Source organism: Pseudophryne corroboree, chromosome 7 (genome assembly GCF_028390025.1).
Source record: "Pseudophryne corroboree isolate aPseCor3 chromosome 7, aPseCor3.hap2, whole genome shotgun sequence".
In the NCBI taxonomy this organism is placed as follows: Eukaryota; Metazoa; Chordata; class Amphibia; order Anura; family Myobatrachidae; genus Pseudophryne; species Pseudophryne corroboree.
Window position 1 is genome coordinate 445,000,471 of NC_086450.1, and position 21,692 is coordinate 445,022,162.

General features: G+C 47.9%; 1 protein-coding gene across 9 annotated transcripts in view; it reads left to right on the top strand.

The window, feature by feature from the left end:
- MEIOB (meiosis specific with OB-fold) overlaps positions 1-21,692 on the top strand; it is a 377,950-nt gene that overhangs the window by 241,459 nt on the left and 114,799 nt on the right. For all 9 annotated transcript variants that reach the window (XM_063934973.1, XM_063934970.1, XM_063934967.1 and 6 more), the window contains one exon: positions 1,003-1,198. In XM_063934973.1, the coding sequence (XP_063791043.1) occupies positions 1,003-1,198 (196 nt within the window). The remainder of the gene's footprint in view (positions 1-1,002; positions 1,199-21,692) is intronic.

Sequence of the window (21,692 nt, forward strand, 5' to 3'; positions counted from 1 at the left end):
GCTTCATGTTAACATGTGATATTGCTTCTAACTTTTCATTTATGTCTCGGAATGTAAGCCTGCACCTGTTTACTGTGATAACTGTGTTAACTGGTCCCTACTGGACATGGGAATCTGCGCATTCCCTGGGTTGGGGATCTGTTGTGGGTTTGCGTTGTTTTTTCTTTGTAATTTTGTTTAATGAAAAACAGAAAATCAATAAAAAAGTATTGAATAAAAAAAAAAAATGGCGCTGTAAAATTTTGTAGAAGTGGCCCGACATGGGCAGCACAAGAGTTATAACATACCGTGTAGCCATGGAAGCATCATTGGATGACAGACTTGCTGTACTATAGAGTGGTAGTTAAGATGCTCCTGGCAGTCGAAATACCGTCACCGAATCCTGAACAACGGCATAAAACAGGCTTCAAATCCCGACGGAGCTCGGGATCCTGGCATCAAAATACAGATTACCTACTCCCGAACGTTCTTCAAGCGGGATGCGCTTGCGTCCTGCCGTTGGTGGGGGGTAGGTTTAGGCATTAGAAGGGGGGTTAGTGTTAGAGTGCAGGGACGGGAAGGTTATGGTTAGATACCGGCGAGGGGGGATTAGGGTTAGGCACTTGGAAGGGGAGGTTGGGGTTAGGCACCAAGCGGGGAGGGTTAGGTTTAGGCAGCTAGGAAGGGAGGGTTAGGCACCACCGGGGAGATTTAGGGTTAGGCACCCACGAGGGAGGGTTAGGGTACTTTTGGAGGGACTGTCAGGATTCTGATGGTTGGGATGCCACTGTGGGGATTCTGACTTGCGCCATCCTGTCCATCGGAATATCATACTGAATCCGTACTGGAGATGGAATAACAATGAATGGGGAAAATGCAGTGTAATGAGTGCGGTGTGCTGGCTATCATGTGGGGGGTGAAGCCACATGACAACACACAAGACACGCCCCACAGACACGTGTGCATTTGTGCTCTGCATTTTTTCACGTACATAAATGACGGTCTGTGTCATTTCTATTTTAGCTACTACAAGTTGCTTATCAGTGAAGTCCATTCCTTGGTGAAGATATGCTCTAGATATGAAGCTGACACCAGCCTGCTGGCTGTATTGCACGTTCCTACTAAAGATCTACATGACTATTATTCACTGGGAGACATTGTTGCAAATGGACAAAGCCTTAATGGAAAAATCATTAATGTTCTTGCAGCAGTAAGATCGGTATGTTAGTACAGACTCTGACAACTAAAAGGAATTCTCTACAGTGAACTTAGTGAATTCAGCATGGATCGCTATTTTGAGAATTTGCAAATGGAGAGATTATTGAACAACTACGCATGCGTAGTGTTCGCATTGCGCAAGTAAGCTCATAAATAGCAAAAGAAAATGCGTACAGATCATAAACGCAATGCAGCTGCTGTTTTACTGACAGGAAGCCGGCGTTTCTGGGCGGAAACCTGACGTTTTCTGGGTGTGTCAGAAAAAACACAGGTGTGCCCAGGCATTTTTGGGGACGGTCTCTGACGTCAGCACAGACCACTTCCGGCCTGTCTCAGTCGCAGATTAGTGGCCGCCTCCGACCTACTCACATTTGCTCAGACAGCAAACACTCTCCGATGTTCCGGAATTTGCGTATGCATCTGCAAGTGTATAGCGATCTGCGATGGATTTGCAAATTTGCACAGGGCGTTTTCTTCTTCCTGTCGGGGCGGCGCCTTTCTACTCGCAGACAACTGCAATTTCTCAGACTAAAGATCTATGCTGAAGTAGGCCCTTAGGAGCTTAAATGGAACCTTGTCTATACTCCCCTGGTTAGGCAGTCTCTGTTAGTGGTTGTGTTTCTCCCCAGTTAGATCACAAGCAGGCAATTTCATATGAAAAAGAAGAAAACAACAAGATCCTCATGTAATCCAATGTTAAAATGGCACACTGTTTTATTATATTCTGTGTGATGTCCACACCTCCCTTCTTTAAAATGGGATATATATTATGTCGGGTATGCCCCCCTCTCCATAACACTCACACAAGTGTATATCTTTAATTTGACATATAACCAGTTAAACCCTGGTGGTATTCGGCACCATCACCGTATAACACAGTGGTTCCCAAACTGTGTGCCGTGGCTCCCTGGGGTGCCTTGGGACACTTGCAGGGTGCCTCGGGTTGGTGTTCCAGAACCAATTCAAATTCTGCATGGTCAATGTAAAAAGCAAAGCCAGTGTTAATGGCTGCCAATCATAAAATATATTGACAATCAGAAGCAAATCTGGTACCTCACCACAGAAGTTACCCTAAGGATGACATATAAAGACAATTTACTTAATGTAATATTTATTTCTAAATTTTTCAATAAGAAACTATTAGCTTAGGGGTGCCGTGAAACAAATTCTGATACTCTAGGGTGCCGTGATTCAAAAAAGTTTGGGAACCACTGGTATAACAGATATGCGGGGATGCTCCCACCACAGTGCACTCACATAGACAGACTTGTACTTTAGCACATCAAATGGGTCTTTGTAGGCGATTTAAATACCATCACCATACACCAAGCTCTTAGATATGTATACGGGGATGACCCCTCTGCTTCAAACTCACAAGCATATATTTGTAATTAGGCGCATCAGGTGGGTCTTTATCCTCTCTGTCTCGGGATTCTATCCTTGTACGGATAATATAATTTCTGCAGCGGGGTACACTGGTATTCCACAGGGAATAACATTGGGGTGTAGAGTTGGATCTTGATCCGAGGCACCAACAGGCTAAAGCTTTGACTGTTCCCAGGATGCATTGCACCGCCTCCTCTATAGCCCCGCCTCCAGGCACTGGAGCTGAGTTTGTAAGTTGGTGTCTGCAGAGCAGCTAACAGGTGGGGCTGTGCTAGGCAGCCCTGAAAAGAGCTTTTTTAGAAGACTTCAAGGGCCGCAGCACTGTTTATGTCAGTCTGACATTCTGTGCTGCGGCTCCATCACCTCCCCAGCAGCGCTGCATACTCCCGCGGCTTGGTTCCCGGGTACTGGTAGCGGAGGCACACCGGACTTCAGGCACGCACCGCTCATGCTCTCCTGGATCGCGTGGCTGCACATCAAGGAGGAGGTAAGAAGGTCCCCCAGGTGGGACCCGCCGGTTAATCGCGATCCGGTCGCAGTCCCAGGAGACGGACCGCGCCGCTGGCGTGGACACTGTACTGCACAGGGACCACACTTTATCCACCAGGGCAAGGGTGCACAGGTGAGATTTACTAAAATCCGTTTGTTATTGGCTTCACAGTACCCGGTGGTGAGGACCAGCATAGGGGATAAGGCTCTGACCTGTAGCCCTCCGGGCGTCATCTACTGCTGGTGTTCTCACCCTGGAGCTGCATTTCACTCTCCCTCACACCCTGACTGAGATTTTAGCGCCATCTTGACTACTAACTGGGCTGATCTCCGGGACTGCAGGGCACTGTCTCCTCTGTGAAGCCGCCTGTCTCATCAGTGCTGTGCATTTACAGATATTTAAGAATTCTACATGTCATTTTAGACAGTGTTCATAGGCGTGCGCAGGGGGGGTGCCTGGTGTGCACAGGCACCCCCTAATGTCCGGCACCCCGATCTCACATGCCTGATGCAGCGATCGCCGAGCAGGCTGATTACTGTCCCCTCTGCGCTGCACCCTCTCAGGACTGTATTACTGACCGGACGCCTGGGTTAATGAAGGGTGCCACTGCCACCGGCTTTCAAACTCCCGGCTCCACCTCCATATACAAAAACAGCGTGCTGTGACGTGATGACGTCATGCTGCTCACACACCCACCCGTCACACGCCCACCTCTCTCCTTCTATTCTATGCCAACGCTAGCCACTGATGAGGAGCAGCATGCAGCCAGCGTTCAATACTGGCAGGCAGTCGACAGCAGCATTGACACGTCACTCGTTTTTCCAGCAGCAGCAGTACTAGTCTGCAACTGTCAGTGTCAGTGAGTTACGGCAGCTTGCAGGGGAAAGAGAGGGGGAGCCAGACCAGGCTGAGGAGGAGCACTGTAATTGCAGTGAGTGCCATCAGGGGTGTTTGTTTGGTGCACACCCACTGGCATATCTATAATGGGTGCAATGTGTGCGGTGCACACGGGCCACTGGGTCCGGAGGGGGCCCACACCGCACACACTGCACCCATTTCTTCCATACTTACCTTTCCGGCATCCATCGCTGACCGTGTGTGGGCCCCCTCCTCTCCCGTAGCCGTCACCGCTGCTGCTAGCGCACTGAGCGCTAGAGACTCTGGCACAGTGTACAGCGGAAAAATGGCGCGGCGGACATTTTTCGGAGTCTTGCGCATTACACACGGAGTCTGCACACGGGTCCCCTCCTCTCTAGAAACGCCGCTGTACATACCACAACATCTGACAATGCATCTGCATTATTAAGATTGGTACAAGGGTGGATATTTTATATTGCGTTGACCTTCAATAGATGGTGCCAGACATGCCCAAAAGGCGGTGCTAGACACACCCCTCCAACAGTGCACCCCCTAATAAAATGTGCTGCGCACGCCTATGACAGTGTTAGTTAAGAACAAGTGTACTGCTATATGAATATTTGGTACAAGTATTCTGTGATATACATCCAGTATCTACTGTGCATTGTTATATCTATACTCATACATAGTTACATGTAAATTACTAGTCCAGTGCAGCTTTATTGTTTATATGTAATAACTTCTGCATTGCATATGTGACTGAGTGTGCCTGTAGCTGTTGTGTGGGATTCCATTCTCCATTATCACATATTGCTATCACTATACTCTGTACCCTGAGGGCTAGGTGCGTCAGGGTCCTATATATATGTATATATATATATATATATATATATATATATATATATATACACTGCTCAAAAAAATAAAGGGAACACTAAAATAACACATCCTAGATCTGAATGAATGAAATATTCTTATTAAATACTTTGTTCTTTACATAGTTGAATGTGCTGACAACAAAATCACACAAAAATTATCAATGGAAATCAAGTGTATTAACCCATGGAGGTCTGGATTTGGAGTCACCCTCAAAATTAAAGTGGAAAAACACACTACAGGCTGATCCAACTTTGATGTAATGTCCTTAAAACAAGTCAAAATGAGAGGTGGCGGATGGTCTCCTGAGGGATCTCCTCCCAGACCTGGACTAAAGCATCCGCCAACTCCTGGACAGTCTGTGGTGCAACGTGGCGTTGGTGGATGGAGCGAGACATGATGTCCCAGATGTGCTCAATTGGATTCAGGTCTGGTGAATGGGCGGGCCACTCCATAGCATCAATGCCTTCGTCTTGCAGGAACTGCTAACACACTCCAGCCACATGAGGTCTAGCATTGTCTTGCATTAGGAGGAACCCAGGGACAACCGCACCAGCATATGGTCACACAAGGGGTCTGAGGATCTCATCTCGGTACCTAATGGCAGTCAGGCTACCTCTGGCGAGCACATGGAGGGCTGTGCGGCCCCCCAAAGAAATGCCACCCCACACCATTACTGACCCACTGCCAAACCGGTCATGCTGGAGGATGTTGCAGGCAGCAGAACGTTTTCCTTGGCGTCTCCAGACTCTGTCACGTCTGTCAGATGTGCTCAGTGAGAACCTGCTTTCATCTGTGAAGAGCACAGGGCGCCAGTGGCGAATTTGCCAATCTTGGTGTTCTCTGGCAAATGCCAAACGTCCTGCACGGTGTTGGGCTGTAAGCACAACCCCCACCTGTGGACGTCAGGCCCTCATACCACCCTCATGGAGTCTGTTTCTGATCGTTTGAGTAGACACATGCACATTTGTGGCTTGCTCGAGGTCATTTTGCAGGGCTCTGGCAGTGCTCCTCCTGTTCCTCCTTGCACAAAGGCGGAAATAGCGGTCCTGCTGCTGGGTTGTTGCCCTCCTACGGCCTCCTCCACGTCTCCTGATGTACTGGCCTGTCTCCTGGTAGCACCTCCATGCTCTGGACACTACGCTGACAGACACAGCTAAACCTTCTTGCCACAGCTCGCATTGATGTGCCATCCTGGATGAGCTGCACTACCTGAGCCACTTGTGTGGGTTGTAGACTCCGTCTCATGCTATCACTAGAGTGAAAGCACCGCCAGCTTTCAAAAGTGACCAAAACATCAGCCAGAAAGCATAGGAGCTGAGAAGTGGTCTGTGGGCACCACCTGCAGAACAACTCCTTTATTGGGGGTGTCTTGCTAATTGCCTATAATTTCCACCTGTTGTCTATTCCATTTGCACAACAGCATGTGAAATTGATTGTCAATCAGTGTTGCTTCCTAAGTGGACAGTTTGATTTCACAGAAGTGTGATTGACTTGGAGTTACATTGTGTTGTTTAAGTGTTCCCTTTATTTTTTTGAGCAGTGTATATATATATATATATATATATATGCTGTAGAAGTCAAAAATATTACATAGAAAGAACATACAGACTACACACATAAGTCGCTATACTTGCAAATACGCGCAGCGAGCACAGCAATATATGGTAACATACGCATTTACACGGACATGCCACAGAGATGGATTCGACACATTTCATACAGTACATAATTATAATAATATCAAGCGCCAGACATCATAATGATTTAACATTATATAATGGAGTAATGTCATGTATGTGTATTATTGGAACGAAGCAAGATAGACCTGTCATATTTGGTATTAAAGCAAGCAGATTAATGTGTAGATTAATTTGATACTTGTTATTAAGTTGTAGGACATTGCACCAAGGAGTTATGATTAAATGTATGAAAGCTAAAATCACTCTTATTAGGACAGTAGACATTTACAGAAACAGGTAGTGGACAGGAAGCTCAGGCCAGCCCCTTTTGATGTCTTCAAGGCTGAACCTGTTTAGCATACGAACAGACTAGTGACTCATCATGAATGAGAAAGTTCCCTCCCCCAAAACTAGATAACACAATACAGAGACACACAGTTGCCAGTTGCTGTTTTGTGCCAGACGATGATGGAGGTGCTTCTAGACCAGTTCCTGTATTTATTTGCTGAGAGAGAGAGATATATTAAGAGGAAGATGCATTGAGGGAATGGTATGGTATGCTGGCCTGTAACTGTATGTATTTTGTATTAACTGATTACTGTGCTATTGTATCCATGTAACTATATGTATACTGTACATTGTGATATATTGAATACATATCCTTTTAATAACATATATACATCAATGAGCTTTGGAACTCAGATAATGTGTGGGTATATTGTTTTCTCTTATGGGATGCAGTGTTTTGCTATGTATAGTGCACATTCATGGCACATGGTAAAAAGAGGTGCAGGCGTTTACAATATATATTAGAGTGGGCATTTTAAATATTCGTTAGAAAGCAATTTGGTATTTACAGATGGGGGCTCATCCGGGATATCAAGGTCTTAATGATGCACTGTACATTACAAACGCGGCTGTGATCGACCGGCTCCGATGGACGCATCGCGACGCTGATGAATAACATCCACGTGTATTGTTGTGTTATCAGTAAGCCAATGATATGAAATTTCAAGGGACAATGTGTTTCTCATAATATTTAAGATGCTAAAATTTATTTTTATTGTTGCAAAACAAAGTTCAAATAAGTCATATTGTGTTTGATTCAGATTGGATTGTTTATCTGTTAAGTAGATTTAAAAGTACATTTAAAAGTTGCTGCATAGCCTTGATATAGTTTTTTTAAACTCAGGCCTAAAATAACTTCTGGTGCTTGTATGATTTGTGATTTCTTTGTGACAAAGGAAGCCGCATGGTCTGTCCTCCATTTTGGACTAACCACATGGCCTGTCCACCATCTTGTGTAAACCTCATGGATGTGGAAGGGGGAGGAGCAGTGGCCATTTTAGGAAGGTCATTTTCTAAATAGCTGATTTTCAGTGTGCTCAGAACAATCAGTTTCCTTTGTCACATCAAGCACCATTTATGAGTTACCAATGCATTTATTTAACCCATGCCATAGTCAATTACAAATATTTTAAATTGGGCCTAGTGACAGTAAATGGTGAGATAAATGCTTGGCTTGGTGTAAGAAATTGCACACAGATAGAAAAAGGAAATAAAGCGTTTTGGTTTTTTTTTTTTTTCCATCCAAGACTTGTAGAATCTGCTTACTAGGGAGGATAGCCATTGAAATGCAAATTAACCTGTGTAACTGCTTTTTTTTAGCAGTGAAATGCACATAGCTTTGATATACAAATAAGAGACAAAACAAGACTTATCCTGCACCAGACTGAATATAATTAATTGACTAAATAGTGATAACCAACTTAACAGAAAAAGATTAGGCCCCCATGGGCAACTATTCTAACGTTGGAGGTGCTCCTAGGAATAATGTACCAAATAATAATAATGAAAAAGAGCGGGAATCTCCAGACAAGAGACTGCAGTTTCCCACAAAGAATTCTCAGGGAGTATCCTTTCCCCACTAGGGCCAGGATACGATGGGAATCTTCCCCTAGGGTGTCACGTTTGCCCAAAAGGTAGCCCTGACGTAACAGCTATCCTCAGGGATCCTGCAGATAGCGGGCACATTCTGGTACACTACTCAGACCGGCGATTGTGTCGGCATGGGTTTATAGCGCTGTAGCAGCGTGGACAGGTACCTTATCAGCAGAGATTGAGACCCCAGTATGTATATATATATATATATATATATATATAGATATATATATATAGATATATATTAAAGATGCTGTCTTAAGAGATATATATATAAAACATGCCCAAAGAGACATTAGTCTACTGGGTTCTAGAGTCAAAACTATGTCGATTTCTGCTTGACGTGTCCTGTAGAATATGCAATGGACAGATGATGCCGACTTAAGAGGCATATGGAAGGCTGAGGATTGTGTGGAGAAGGGTTCTCGGACCTGGTCTACACAGCTATAGCTGGTAATTCTGATATTTTGCCTTATATTCCTGCACAGCCTAGGAAAGCACGACATTATCAAATGCAGCCTTTCGAACACAAAGAAACAAGAAAGTCCGAGGTGCGTCCTTTCTTGCCAGAGGCAGGGGCAGAGGAAAGAAGCTGCACAACACAGCTAGTTCCCAGGAACAGAAGTCCTCCCCGACCTCTACAAAATCCACCGCATGTCGCTGGGACTCCACAGGCGGAGCTAGGCCCGGTGGGGGCACGCCTTCGTAAGTTCAGCCACAAGTGGGTTCACTCCCTGTTGGATCCCTGGGCAATAGATATTGTGTCTCAGGGATACAAGCTGGACTTTGAGGAGATGCCCCCTCACCGACGGCCCTGCCGGCTTCCCCCCACGAGAGGGAAATAGTGTTAACTGCAATTCACAAATTGTATCTTCAACAGGTGGTGGTCAAGGTTCCCCTCCTTCAACAAGGAGGGGGTTATTATTCGACCATGTTGTAGTCCCGAAACCGGACTGTTCGGTCAGACCCATATTGAATTTAAAATCCCTGAACATATTCCTGAAAAGGTTCAAGTTCAAGATGGAATCGCTAAGAGCGGTCATCGCAAGCTTGAAAGGGGGAAATTTTATGGTGTCTCTGGACATAAAGGATGCATACCTTCATGTCCCCATTTATCCACCTCATCAGGCGTACCTCAGATTTGCGGTACGGGATTGTCATTACCAATTTCAGACGTTGCCGTTTGGTCTCTCCACGGCCCCGAGAATATTCACCAAGGTAATGGCGGAAATGATGGTGCTCCTGCGGAAGCAAGGTGTCACTATTATTCCGTACTTGGACGATCTCCTCATAAAAGCGAGATCAAGAGAGCAGTTGCTGAACAGCGTTTCACTTTCTCTGGAAGTGTAACGGCAACTCGGCTGGATTCTATATATTCCAAAGTCGCAGTTGGTTCCTACAGCTCATCTGCCTCTCCTAGGCATGATCCTAGACACAGACCAGAAAAGGGTTTATCTCCCGATAGAGAGAGCTCAGGAGCTCATGACACTGGTCAGGAATCTATTAAAACCAAAACAGGTGTCAGTGCATCACTGCACTCGAGTCCTGGGAAGGATGGTGGCATCATACGAGGCCATTCCCTTCGGCAGGTTCCATGCGAGGACCTTCCAATGGGACTTACTGGACAAGTGTTCCGGATCACATCTTCAGATGCATCGGTTAATCACCCTGTCCCCCAGGGCCAGGGTGTCACTCCTGTGGTGGCTGCAGAGTTCTCACCTTCTAGAGGGACGCAGATTCGGAATTCAGGACTGGGTCCTGGTGACCACGGACGCTAGCCTCCGAGGGTGGGGAGCAGTCACACAGGGAAGAAATTTCCAAGGTCTGTGGTCAAGTCAAGAGACTTGCCTTCACATCAACATCCTGGAACTAAGGGCCGTATACAGCGCCCTACGTCAAGCGGAGCACTTGCTTCGCGACCAACCGGTTCTGATTCAGTCAGACAACATCACCGCAGTGGCTCATGTGAACCGCCAAGGCGGCACAAGGAGCAGAGTGGCGATGGCAGAAGCCACCAGAATTCTTCGCTGGGCGGAGAATCACGTAAGCGCTCTGTCAGCAGTGTTCATCCCGGGAATGGACAACTGGGAAGTAGACTTCCTCAGCAGACACGACCTCCACCCGGGAGAGTGGGGACTTCATCAGGAAGTCTTCACACAGATAATATATCGGTGGGAACTGCCACAGGTGGACATGATGGCATCTCGCCTCAATAAAAAACTACAGAGGTATTGCGCCAGGTCAAGAGACCCTCAAGCAATAGCGGTAGACGCCCTGGTGACACCGTGGGTGTTCCAGTCGGTCTATGTATTTCCTCCTCTTCCTCTCATACCAAGGTGCTGAGGCTAATAAGAAAAAGAGGAGTGAGAACAATCCTCATTGTTCCAGATTGGCCACGAAGGACCTGGTATCCAGATCTGCAAGAAATGCTCATAGAGGACCCGTGGCCTCTTCCTCTAAGACAGGACCTGTTGCAACAGGGGCCCTGTCTGTTCCAAGACTTACCGCGGCTGCGTTTGACGGCATGGCGGTTGAACGCTGGATCCTAGCAGAAAAGGGCATTCCGGACGAGGTCATTCCTACGCTGATAAAGGCTAGGAAGGACGTGACAGCTAAACATTATCACCGTATATGGCGAAAATATGTTTCTTGGTGTGAGGCCAGGAATGCTCCTACAGAGGAATTCCAGCTGGGCCGTTTCCTCCACTTCCTACAGTCGGGAGTGAATTTGGGCCTGAAATTGGGCTCCATTAAGGTCCAGATTTCGGCACTATCCATTTTCTTTAAAAAAGAGTTGGCTTCTCTACCAGAAGTTCAGACGTTTGTAAAGAGAGTGCTGCATATTCTGCCCTCTTTTGTGACTCCACTGGCACCTTGGGATCTTAACGTGGTGTTAAGTTTCCTGAAATCACACTGGTTTGAACCACTTAAAACGGTGGAGTTAAAATATCTCACGTGGAAGGTGGTCATGCTATTAGCATTGGCTTCGGCTAGGCGTGGGTCAGAATAAGCGGCTTTGTCACATAAAAGCCCCTATCTGGTTTTCCATATGGATAGAGCAGAATTGCGGACCCGTCCACAATTTCTGCCAAAAGTGGTGTCATCTTTTCATATGAACCAACCTATTGTGGTGCCTGTGGCTACTCGTGACTTGGAGGATTCCGAGTTACTGGATGTGGTCAGGGCTTTGAAGGTTTATGTAGCCAGAACGGCTAGAGTCAGGAAAACGGAGTCGCTGTTTATACTGTATGCATCCAATAAGCTGGGTGCTTCTGCTTCAAAGCAAACTATTGCTCGCTGGATCTGTAACACGATTCCGCAGTCTCATTCTGCGGCTGGATTGCCGCTGCCAAAATCAGTTAAAGCCCATTCCACTAGGAACGTGGGCTCTTCTTGGGCGGCTGCCCGAGGGGTCTCGGCATTACAACTATGCCGAGCTGCTACTTGGTCAGGTTCAAACACTTTTGCAAAGTTCTACAAGTTTGATACCCTGGCTGATGAGGACCTATTGTTGCTCAATCGGTGCTGCAGAGTCATCCGCACTCTCCCGCCCGTTTTGGGAGCTTTGGTATAATCCCCATGGTCCTTACGGAGTCCCCAGCATCCACTAGGACGTTAGAGAAAATAAGATTTTACTTACCGGTAAATCTATTTCTCGTAGTCCGTAGTGGATGCTGGGCGCCCGTCCCAAGTGCGGACTTCTTCTGCAATACTTGTATATAGTTATTGCTGCAATAAGGGCTATGTTATTGTTGCATCAGGGTTGAACTGATGCTCTGTTGTTGTTCATACTGTTGACTGGGTAAGTTTATCACAAGTTATACGGTGTGATTGGTGTGGCTGGTATTTATCTTGCCCTGGATTACCAAAATCCTTTCCTTGTACTGTCAGCTCTTCCGGGCACAGTTTCTCTAACTGAGGTCTGGAGGAGGGACATAGAGGGAGGAGCCAGAGCTCACCAGAATCTAAATTCTTTCTTAAAGTGCCCATGTCTCCTGCGGAGCCCGTCTATTCCCCATGGTCCTTACGGAGTCCCCAGCATCCACTACAGACTACTAGAAATAGATTTACCGGTAAGTAAAATCTTATTTTACAGATTACGGATGATCCCGAGCCATCCGTTACTCCTAAGAAACCAGATAGGTTCAAGCGTCAGAAGGTGATTAAACAAGTTTTACCTCACTCTGAGCACCTAATTGATATACGTCAGGAACCCTGGGAAAACCCGGTACGAAGTTTTTGCCTCAAAAGAAGATGCTGGCTCGCTATCCCCTTGCGCCGTAGCTGTCTAAGAATTGGGAAACGCCTCCTCCAGTGGACTCACATGTGGCTAGGATGGTGGTTTCCTCAGCTCTACCGGTCACCACCGTCACGTCTCTAAAAGAGTCTACGGATAAACGTGTGGATGGTTGTCTGAAAGCGATTTACACCCTCACGGGTGCTGCACAAAGGCCCACTATTGCAGCTACTTGGGCTGCAGAGGCCATTGAAGCATGGGCCTTGTAGTTAGATGCTGAAATCTCCTCTGACCATGCTAGACAATGCTTGTCTTATATTGTCACAGCTTCTCGTTATATTAAAGAGGCGGCTTCTGATGCTGGTATCCTAGCAGCCAAGGCCTCTACTACGTCAGTCCTGGCTCGCTGGATATTGTGGCTGAGATCCTGGTCTGTGGATTTGGACTCTAGAAAAACCCTGGAGGTACTCCCTTTTAAGGGAGATATTCTGTTTGGGGAGGATTTAAATAAGATTGTGGCTGACTTGGCTACTGCCAAAACTGCCTGTCTACCAAGTACTGCTCCTTCTGTGTCGAAGGCTAAAGGTACTTCCTTTCGCCCCTTTCGTCCTTCAGGTAAAGGAAAAGGTCAGGCGTACAACAAACAGGCCCGCACTTCCAAACCTGGTAAGCCTAAGCCCAAAAGAGCCTGGGCGGCCTGTCAGCGAGCTTCCAAGACAGATAAGCCTGCCGCATGACGGGGCGGGCCTCCCTCTGGGGGATCCCAGGGTGGGGGGCCGGCTTCTAGGGTATACCCAGGAATGGTTGAAGACCACTTCAGATGCCTGGATACGGGAAGTCATCACTCGAGGTTACGCCATAGCCTTCAAAAACCGACCCGCTCATCGATTTTGCCAGACAGATGTCCCATTGGACAAGACAAAGGCAAATACTCTACATTCGGTGGTACAGACCCTCCTGGATACAGAAGTCGTAATACAGGTGCCTCTTGCACAGAGGGGCCGGGGGTACTATTCTCCGCTGTTTCTAGTCCCGAAACCGAATGGGTCCTCCTGGCCCATTCTCAACCTCAAGGCATTGAACAGGTTTGTGAAGGTTTCCAAGTTCCGGATGGAAACCCTTCGCTCTATAGTTCTGGCCTTGGAACCTGGGGACTTCATGGTCTCCCTGGATATACAGGATGCTTACCTACATAATCCTATAGCAGTGTCTCATCAGCAATACCTGAGATTTGCGATTGGCAACTGCCATTACCAGTTTCGGGCGTTACCTTTTGGTTTAACAACGGCTCTGCGAGTCTTTACAAAAGTCATGGCGGTGATGACGGTGGTACTCCGCCGTCAAGGGGTCAGGATACTGCCGTATTTGGACGACTTGTTAATCCTGGCAAATTCCCCAGAACTTCTCCTGCGTCATATGTGACGGTCCGGTTTCTGGAGTTGCGGGCGGTCTTCAATGCCTTGAACCTAACCCAGCATTTACTTCAGAACCATCCTGTTCAAGTACAGTCGGACAACGCCACCACAGTGGCTTACATAAATCATCAGGGCAGCACTCGAAGCCACCTAGCAATGAAGGAAGTCTCACGGATTCTACAGTGGGCAGAACGCCATCTTCCGGCCATATCGGCAATATTCATTCCGGGAGTCCTGAATTGGGAAGCGGACTTTCTCAGTCGTCAGGATATGCATGCCGGCGAGTGGGGCCTCCATCCAGAAGTGTTTCAACTCCTCGTGGAAAGGTGGGGCCTTCCAGACGTAGATCTAATGGCGTCTCGACACAATCACAAGGTTCCGGTCTTCGGAGCAAGGACAAGGGATCCTCAAGCAGCATTCGTGGATGCGCTGGCGGTACCGTGGAGGTTTCGGCTGCCGTACGTGTTCCCTCCGGTGTCACTCCTGCCCAGGGTAATTTGGAAGTTCAAGCAAGAAAAAGGAATTCTGCTTCTCATAGCTCCAGCGTGGCCCAGACGGCACTGGTTCTCAGACATGCAAGGCCTATCGTCAGAGCGTCCAATTCTACTTCCACAACGCCCAGACCTCCTCGTTCAGGGCCCCTGTATCTACCAGGACCTAGCCCGGCTGTCTTTGACGGCGTGGCTCTTGAAGCTTCCGTCTTAAGGGCTAAAGGGTTTTCTGAGGCGGTCATTCAAACTATGTTGCGGGCCCGGAAATCGGCTTCGGCTCGGATTTACTATAAGGTCTGGCATTCTTACTTTGTTTGGTTCGCATCGAACGATTATGACGCTTCCAAGTTTAGTATAGCCAAGTTGTTGGCTTTTCTTCAGCAGGGCCTGGACTTAGGCCTGCGACTGTCCTCCCTCAAGGTTCAAATATCTGCCTTGTCGGTGTGGTTTCAGAGAAAAATTGCGACCTTACCTGATGTGCATACCTTTACTCAGGGCGTGTTGCGTATCCAATTTCCCTATGTCCCGCCTGTGGCTCCTTGGGACTTGTCGGTGGTTTTGGAGGCGTTACAAGAGTCTCTGTTTGAACCTCTTGGTTCAGCTGACCTTAAGTGGCTTTCCCTTAAGGTGGTGTTTCTGCTGGCTATTGCTTCAGCTAGAAGAGTGTCGTATTTGGGTGCCTTGTCCTTCCCCCTATCTGATATTTCACCGTGACCGGGCGGTTCTTAGGACTCGTCCCGGCTATCTACCTAAGGTGGTTTCTTCGTTCCACCTTAATCAGGAGATTGTAGTTCCGGCACTTGTTTCTCCTGATCTGTATCCCAAAGAGCAGTCTTTGGATGTGGTTCGGGCTCTCCGTATCTATGTGAAGAGAACTGCTCCTATTAGGAAATCTGATTCTCTTTTTGCTGTGTTTGGGTTTCACAAACGTGGCTGGCCTGCTCACAAGCAAACTCTGGCCAGATGGATTAGATTGGTGATTGCACATGATTATGTGAAGGCTGGTCTCTCTGATCCTGATCACATTAAGGCCCATTCTACTCGGTCTGTTGGATCTTCTTGGGCGGCCCAACGTGGTGCGACCCTTGAACAATTGTGCAAGGCGGCTACGTGGTCCTCTATGAACACATTCATAAGGTTCTATGCCTTCGATACTGCCGCTTCCCAGGATGCTTCCTTTGGACGCCGGGTTCTTGTGCCCGCTACAGTGCGTCCCCTACCATAAGGAACTGCTTTAGGACATCCCCATTGTCCATTCCTTGTGGAGCCCAGTGTACCCCGCAGCAGAAAATGAGTTTTATGGTAAGAACTTACTCTTGTTAAAACTCTTTCTGCAAGGTACACTGGGCTCCACAAGGCGCCCACCCTGATGCACTTAGCTTCTTTGGGTTGGTATGGCATTAGCCGCTGACACGTCTCCTGTCGTGAGAATGCGGTGTTGTGGCTACTAACCGTTGTCGTCTCTTTTCCTGCTACTGCATTGGACTGGTTAACTAAAAACTGAGATCCTGTGCAGGGTGGCGGAGTGATATAGGAGGCGGCGCTATGCATTCTGGGAACAGTCAAAGCTTTGAGCCTGTTGGTGCCTCGGATCAAGATCCTACTCTACAGCCCATTGTCCATTCCTTGTGTAGCCCAGTGTACCTCGCAGAAAGAGTTTTAACAAGGGTAAGTTCTTACCATAAAACTCATTTTTTTGCAGATATTGTGTTTGACTATATTGTACCGTTACGCCCTACGGCTACGTTCCCTATAATGTCTGCCACAGAGGGCGGGAAATCCGCGGACGCTTCTGCATCCTGCAGTACTGGCAGAGCCGGCCCTAACCAATATGATGCCCTAGGCAAGATTTTGGCTGGTGCCCCCTAGCACCTCCACTAGTTCTGCAGAAGATGCCTGGCATGAGTCATCTGGCAGCCCTGCTAACGTCTGGCGCCTTTTATTTCTGAAAATGCATCTTATTTGCATTACTATGTTGCTAGGATGCACAAGCAGCTTCTGTTGATTAAAATAATATGCAGCATGCCTGTATTCTGTGTGCGACTGTGGCTGTATCTGCATACGAAATGCTACATTACAGTGATTTCCAGGAATACACTGCAATGTAGTATTTCGTATGCAGATACAGCCACAGTCACACACAGAATATAGGCATACCGCATATCCTTTTAATCAGCAGAAGCTGCTTGTGCCCCTAAGCATACCAAATGCCCTAGGTATTTGCCTAGTTTGCCTATGCCTAAGGCCGGCTCTGAGTACTGGCACCACGGATTTACCTGAGGGGGAAGTTTTAGCTGCTGGTGCAGGTGCTGAGTACTATACTCCCAGTCTACCTGCGTACCTGTGGCCGATCAGGACCCACCTTGGACAGCGTTCTCAAGTATGCTGAGTACACTTGTGACACGTCTTGCACCCTCTGTGGGACCTCCTGTGCCATTGTAGCCACATATTGTCCCTGTAGTTAATCCGCCCTGGGTGGATACCCTGTCTACCAAATTACAAAAATGAAATCAATCCTTGGTTAGACAAAAATCTACCCCACGCCCCTCTGGGGCCAAAGGGTCATCTAAAAGGGCCATTTCTTCCTCACAATCCACTAATATTTCGGATAATTCTTCTGATGAGGATGGGGAATATACTGATCCGTCAGACACTGATACAGTTGCTTCTGATGAGGAATCTACAACCCAGGTTGATGTTCCTGACCTGGTGGAGGCTATTAAGCTAATTCTTCAAATAGATGATGACATTGAGCCTACTACTGCGTCTAAGAAACCTGATAAGTTCAAACGTCAGAAAGTTGCTAAGGTAGTACCACATTCTGACCATTTAATTGACATATGTCAGGAATCCTGGTCGTCACCAGGAAAGAAATTTTCCCTATCTAAAAAGATACTAGCTCGTTATCCTATCCCTGTGGAGTTGAGTAACAAATGGGAAACTCCACCGCCGGTGGACTCTCATGTCGCTCGTCTTGTGGTGTCATCTACTCTGCCTGTCAGCACTGTCACCTCACTGAAGTAACCGACGGATAAGCGTGTGGAGGGATGCCTGAAGTCTATTTACTCCCTTACTGGCGTTGTACATAGACCCACTATGGCAGCCTCCTGGGCTGCAACAGGTATTGAAGCATGTGTTCAGGCAATTGAGGATGATCTGCCTCAGGACTTTTCTAACACTGCCAGACAATATCTGTCTTATGTTACCACAGCCTCCCACTATATTCAGGAGGCGGCCTCTGATGCAGGTGTAATGGCGGCAAAGGCGTCTACTACGTCCATCCTGGCTCGTCTAATTATGTGGTTGAGGTCCTGTAAGGTGGACCTGGACTCCAAAAAATACTTTGGAGGTGCTCCCTTTTAAGGGAGATATCCTATTTGGGGAGGATCTGAACAAGATTGTAACTGACTTGGCTACTGCCAAGACTGCATGTCTCCCAAATACTAATCCTTCTGTTCTGAAGGCTAAGAGTACCACCTTTCGTTCCTTTCGACCTCCGGGAAAAGCAAAGGGTCAGGCGTATCCGCAACAGGCTTGTGCTTCCAAAACCACTAAACCTAAATCTAAACAATCCTGGACTGCCCTTCAGCCTGCTTCCAAACAAGACAAGCCTGCTGCATGACGGGGCGGGCCTCTCCCTGGGGGACCCCAGGGTGGGAGGCAGACTTCTGCAGTTCACCCAGGACTGGCTAGTGACCACTTCTGATGACTGGGTGCGGGAAGTTGTCTCTCACGGGTATGCAGTCTCTTTCAAGAGACGTCCCCCTCACCAGTTTTGCACAACGGGTATCCCTGCGTATCCGTTAAAAGCGCAAGCTCTACACTTGGTTGTACAATCTCTCCTGGATACAGGAGTGGTAGTGCCGGTGCCTCTGTCTCAGAGAGGCAGGGGATACTATTCGACCCTGTTTCTAGTTCTGAAGCCAAATGGGTCCTTCCGGCCTATACTCAACCTCAAATCATTGAACAAGTTTGTGAGAGTATACAAATACGTATGGAAACTCTGCGCTCTATAGTGCTGGCCATGGAACCCGAAGACTACATGGTATCCCTGGACAAACAGGATGCTTACCTGCACATACCTATTGCCATGTCGCATCAGCAATATCTGCGGTTTGCTATTGTCAACCTACATTATAAATTTCAGGCACTGCCTTTTGGATTGGCCACAGCCCCTCGGATCTTCACCACGGTCATGGCCGTGATGACGGCTCTTCTCCGCCATTGGGGAATCAGGATCCTGCCGTATCTGGACGATTTGCTGATCCTGGCGAACTCCCAAGAGATTCTTCTCAGTCATGTGGAACTGACGGTCCAATTCCTACAAGCCCACGGGTGGCTAATCAACTGGAAAAAGTCCTCGCTGATCCCTGCTCGGAGCATGGTGCACCTGGGGGCACCACTAGACACACACAACCAACGATTGTTTTTGTCTCCAGAGAAAGTCCTGAAACTTCAGGACAGGATCAGATATTTCCTCTCTCGCCCAAGAGTGTCGATACACTCAGCGATGCAAGTACTAGGCCTCATGGTGTCGGCTTTTGACATGGTAGAGTATGCTCAATTTCATTCCCGCCCTCTGTAGAGGTTAATCCTTTCCCAGTGGACAGCCTGCCTCATCGGATCAGGTTTCAAATGATCTCCTTGACTCCGGAGGTTCATCTGTCACAGCTGGTGGCTACAGGACCAGCAGTTGAGCAGGGGCCGCCCCTTCAGGATCTCCAACTGGGTCCTCTTGACAATGGATGCCAGTCTGTGGGGTTGGGGCGCGATGTTGGACCAACACTCTCTTCAGGGTCGGTGGACCAGGGAGGAATCTCTCCTCTGGATAAACATTCTGGAATTGCGGGCAGTGTTCAATGCGTTGACACTGGCCCTGCCTCTAGTACAGAACAGGCCTGTTCAAGTACAGTCAGACAACTCCACCATAGTGGCGTACATAAATCATCAAGGCGGCATTCGAAGCCGCATGGCAATGCTGGACGTATCAAAGATCCTCAGTTGGGCAGAACGCCATCTGCCAGCAATATCAGCAGTGTTCATTCCCGGAGTCCTCAACTGGGAAGCGGATTTCCTCAGTCATCAGGACGTTCACGCCGGAGAGTGGAGTTTTCATCCGGAAGTCTTTCAACTCCTTGTGGACAAGTGGGGCCTATCAGATGTAGACCTGATGGCATCTCGACATAATCACAAGGTTCCGGTCTTCGGATCAAGGACAAGGGATCCTCAAGCAGCATTCGTGGACGCAATGGCAATTCCATGGAACTTTCGGCTGCAATACGTGTTCCCTCCAGTGTCACTACTGCCCAGGGTACTGCGGAAGTTCAAGCAAGAAAGAGGAATACTACTCCTAGTCGCTCCAGCATGGCCCAAACGGCATTGGTTCTCAGACCTGCAGGGTCTCTCAATAGAGCGTCATTTTCTTCTTCCTCAACGCCCAGACCTCCTCGTTCAGGGCCCTTGTGTCTATCCGGACCTGGCCAGACTGGCTTTGACAGCGTGGCTCTTGAAGCTTCACTTCTGAGGGCCAAGGGATTCTCTGCGGTGGTTATTCAAACTATGTTGAAAGCCTGTGTACCGGCTTCTGCACGGATTTATCATAGGATCTGGAATTCTTACTTCACCTGGTGTGCTGGTAAGAATTATGATGCATATACTATAAAAACTTCCAGACTTTTGGCTTTTCTGCAACAGGGCCTGAACTTAGGCCTTCGTGTGGCCTAATATTTTTTTAATATTTCTTCCTTGTCGGTGTGGTTTCCGATAAAAATTGTGTCTCTCCCTGACGTTCATACTTTCACTCAGGGTGTTTACGGATTCAGCCTCCCTATGTCCCTCCGGTGGCTCCATGGGATCTGTCTGTTTTGAATGCCCTGCAAGAGTCTCCATTTGACCATCTTGAGTCTGTGGACCTTAAATATCTTACGCTTAAGGTCGTGTTTCTGCTGGCTATTTCCTCTGCTAGGAGGGTGTCGGACTTAGGCGTTTTGTCCTGTCGTCCACTCTTTCACCATGACCGGGCTGTTCTTAGAACTCGTCCTGGCTATCTACCTAAGGTGGTATCATCTTAACCAGGAGATTGTGGTTCTGGCCTTTGGGGGTCATTCCGAGTTGATTGCTCGCTAGCAACTTTTTGCAGCGCTGCGATCATATAGTCGCCGCCTATGGGGGAGTGTATTTTCGCTTTGCAAGTGTGCGAATGCTTTTGCAGCCGACAGGACAAAAAAGTTTTTTGCAGTTTCTGAGTAGCTCTGGTCTTACTCAGCCGCTGCAATCACTTCAGTCTTTTTGGTCCCGGAATTGACGTCAGACACCCGCCCTGCAAACGCTCGGACACGCCTGCGTTTTTCCAAACACTCCCAGAAAACGGTCAGTTGACACCCACTAACGCCCTCTTTCTGTCAATCACCTTGCGATCAGCTGTGCAAATTAATTCTTCGTTAAATCCATCGTCCAGCTCCGATCCTCTTTGTACCCGTACGACGTGCCAGCACATTGCGTTGCATACGCATGCATTCTAATTGTAAAGCGCAACGGAATATGCTGCACTATATAAGAAACTGATAATAATAATAATAATAATCATAATAATGCACAGTTTTGCAGAGATTTAACCTGATCGCAGCGCTGCAAAAAGTTGCTAGCGAGCGATCAACTCGGAATGATACCCTTTATCTCTTCTGGTTTGTCCTCCAAAGAGCGGTATTTGGATTTGGTACGGGCTCTCCATATTTACGTAGAGAGGACTGCCTCCCTCAGGAGGTCAGATACCCTTTTTGTACTTTTTGGTTTTCACAAACGTGGCTGGCCTGCGAATAAGCAGACCTTGGCCAGATGGATTAGAATGGTAATTGCACAAGCCGATGCGCAGGCTGGTCTCCCAGCTCCTGCTGCTATCAAAGACCATTCTACTTGGTCTGTTGGACCTTCTTGGGCGGCCCGCCATGGCGCGTTCGCTTAACAATTGTGTAAGGCGGCTACGAGGTCCTCAGGTTCTAAGCCTTTGATACTTCTGCCTCCCAGGATGCTTCCTTTGGACATCGGGTTCTTGTGCCCGCTACAGTGCGTCCCTTCCCATGAGGAACTGCTTTAGGACATTCCCGATGTTATTCCCTGTGG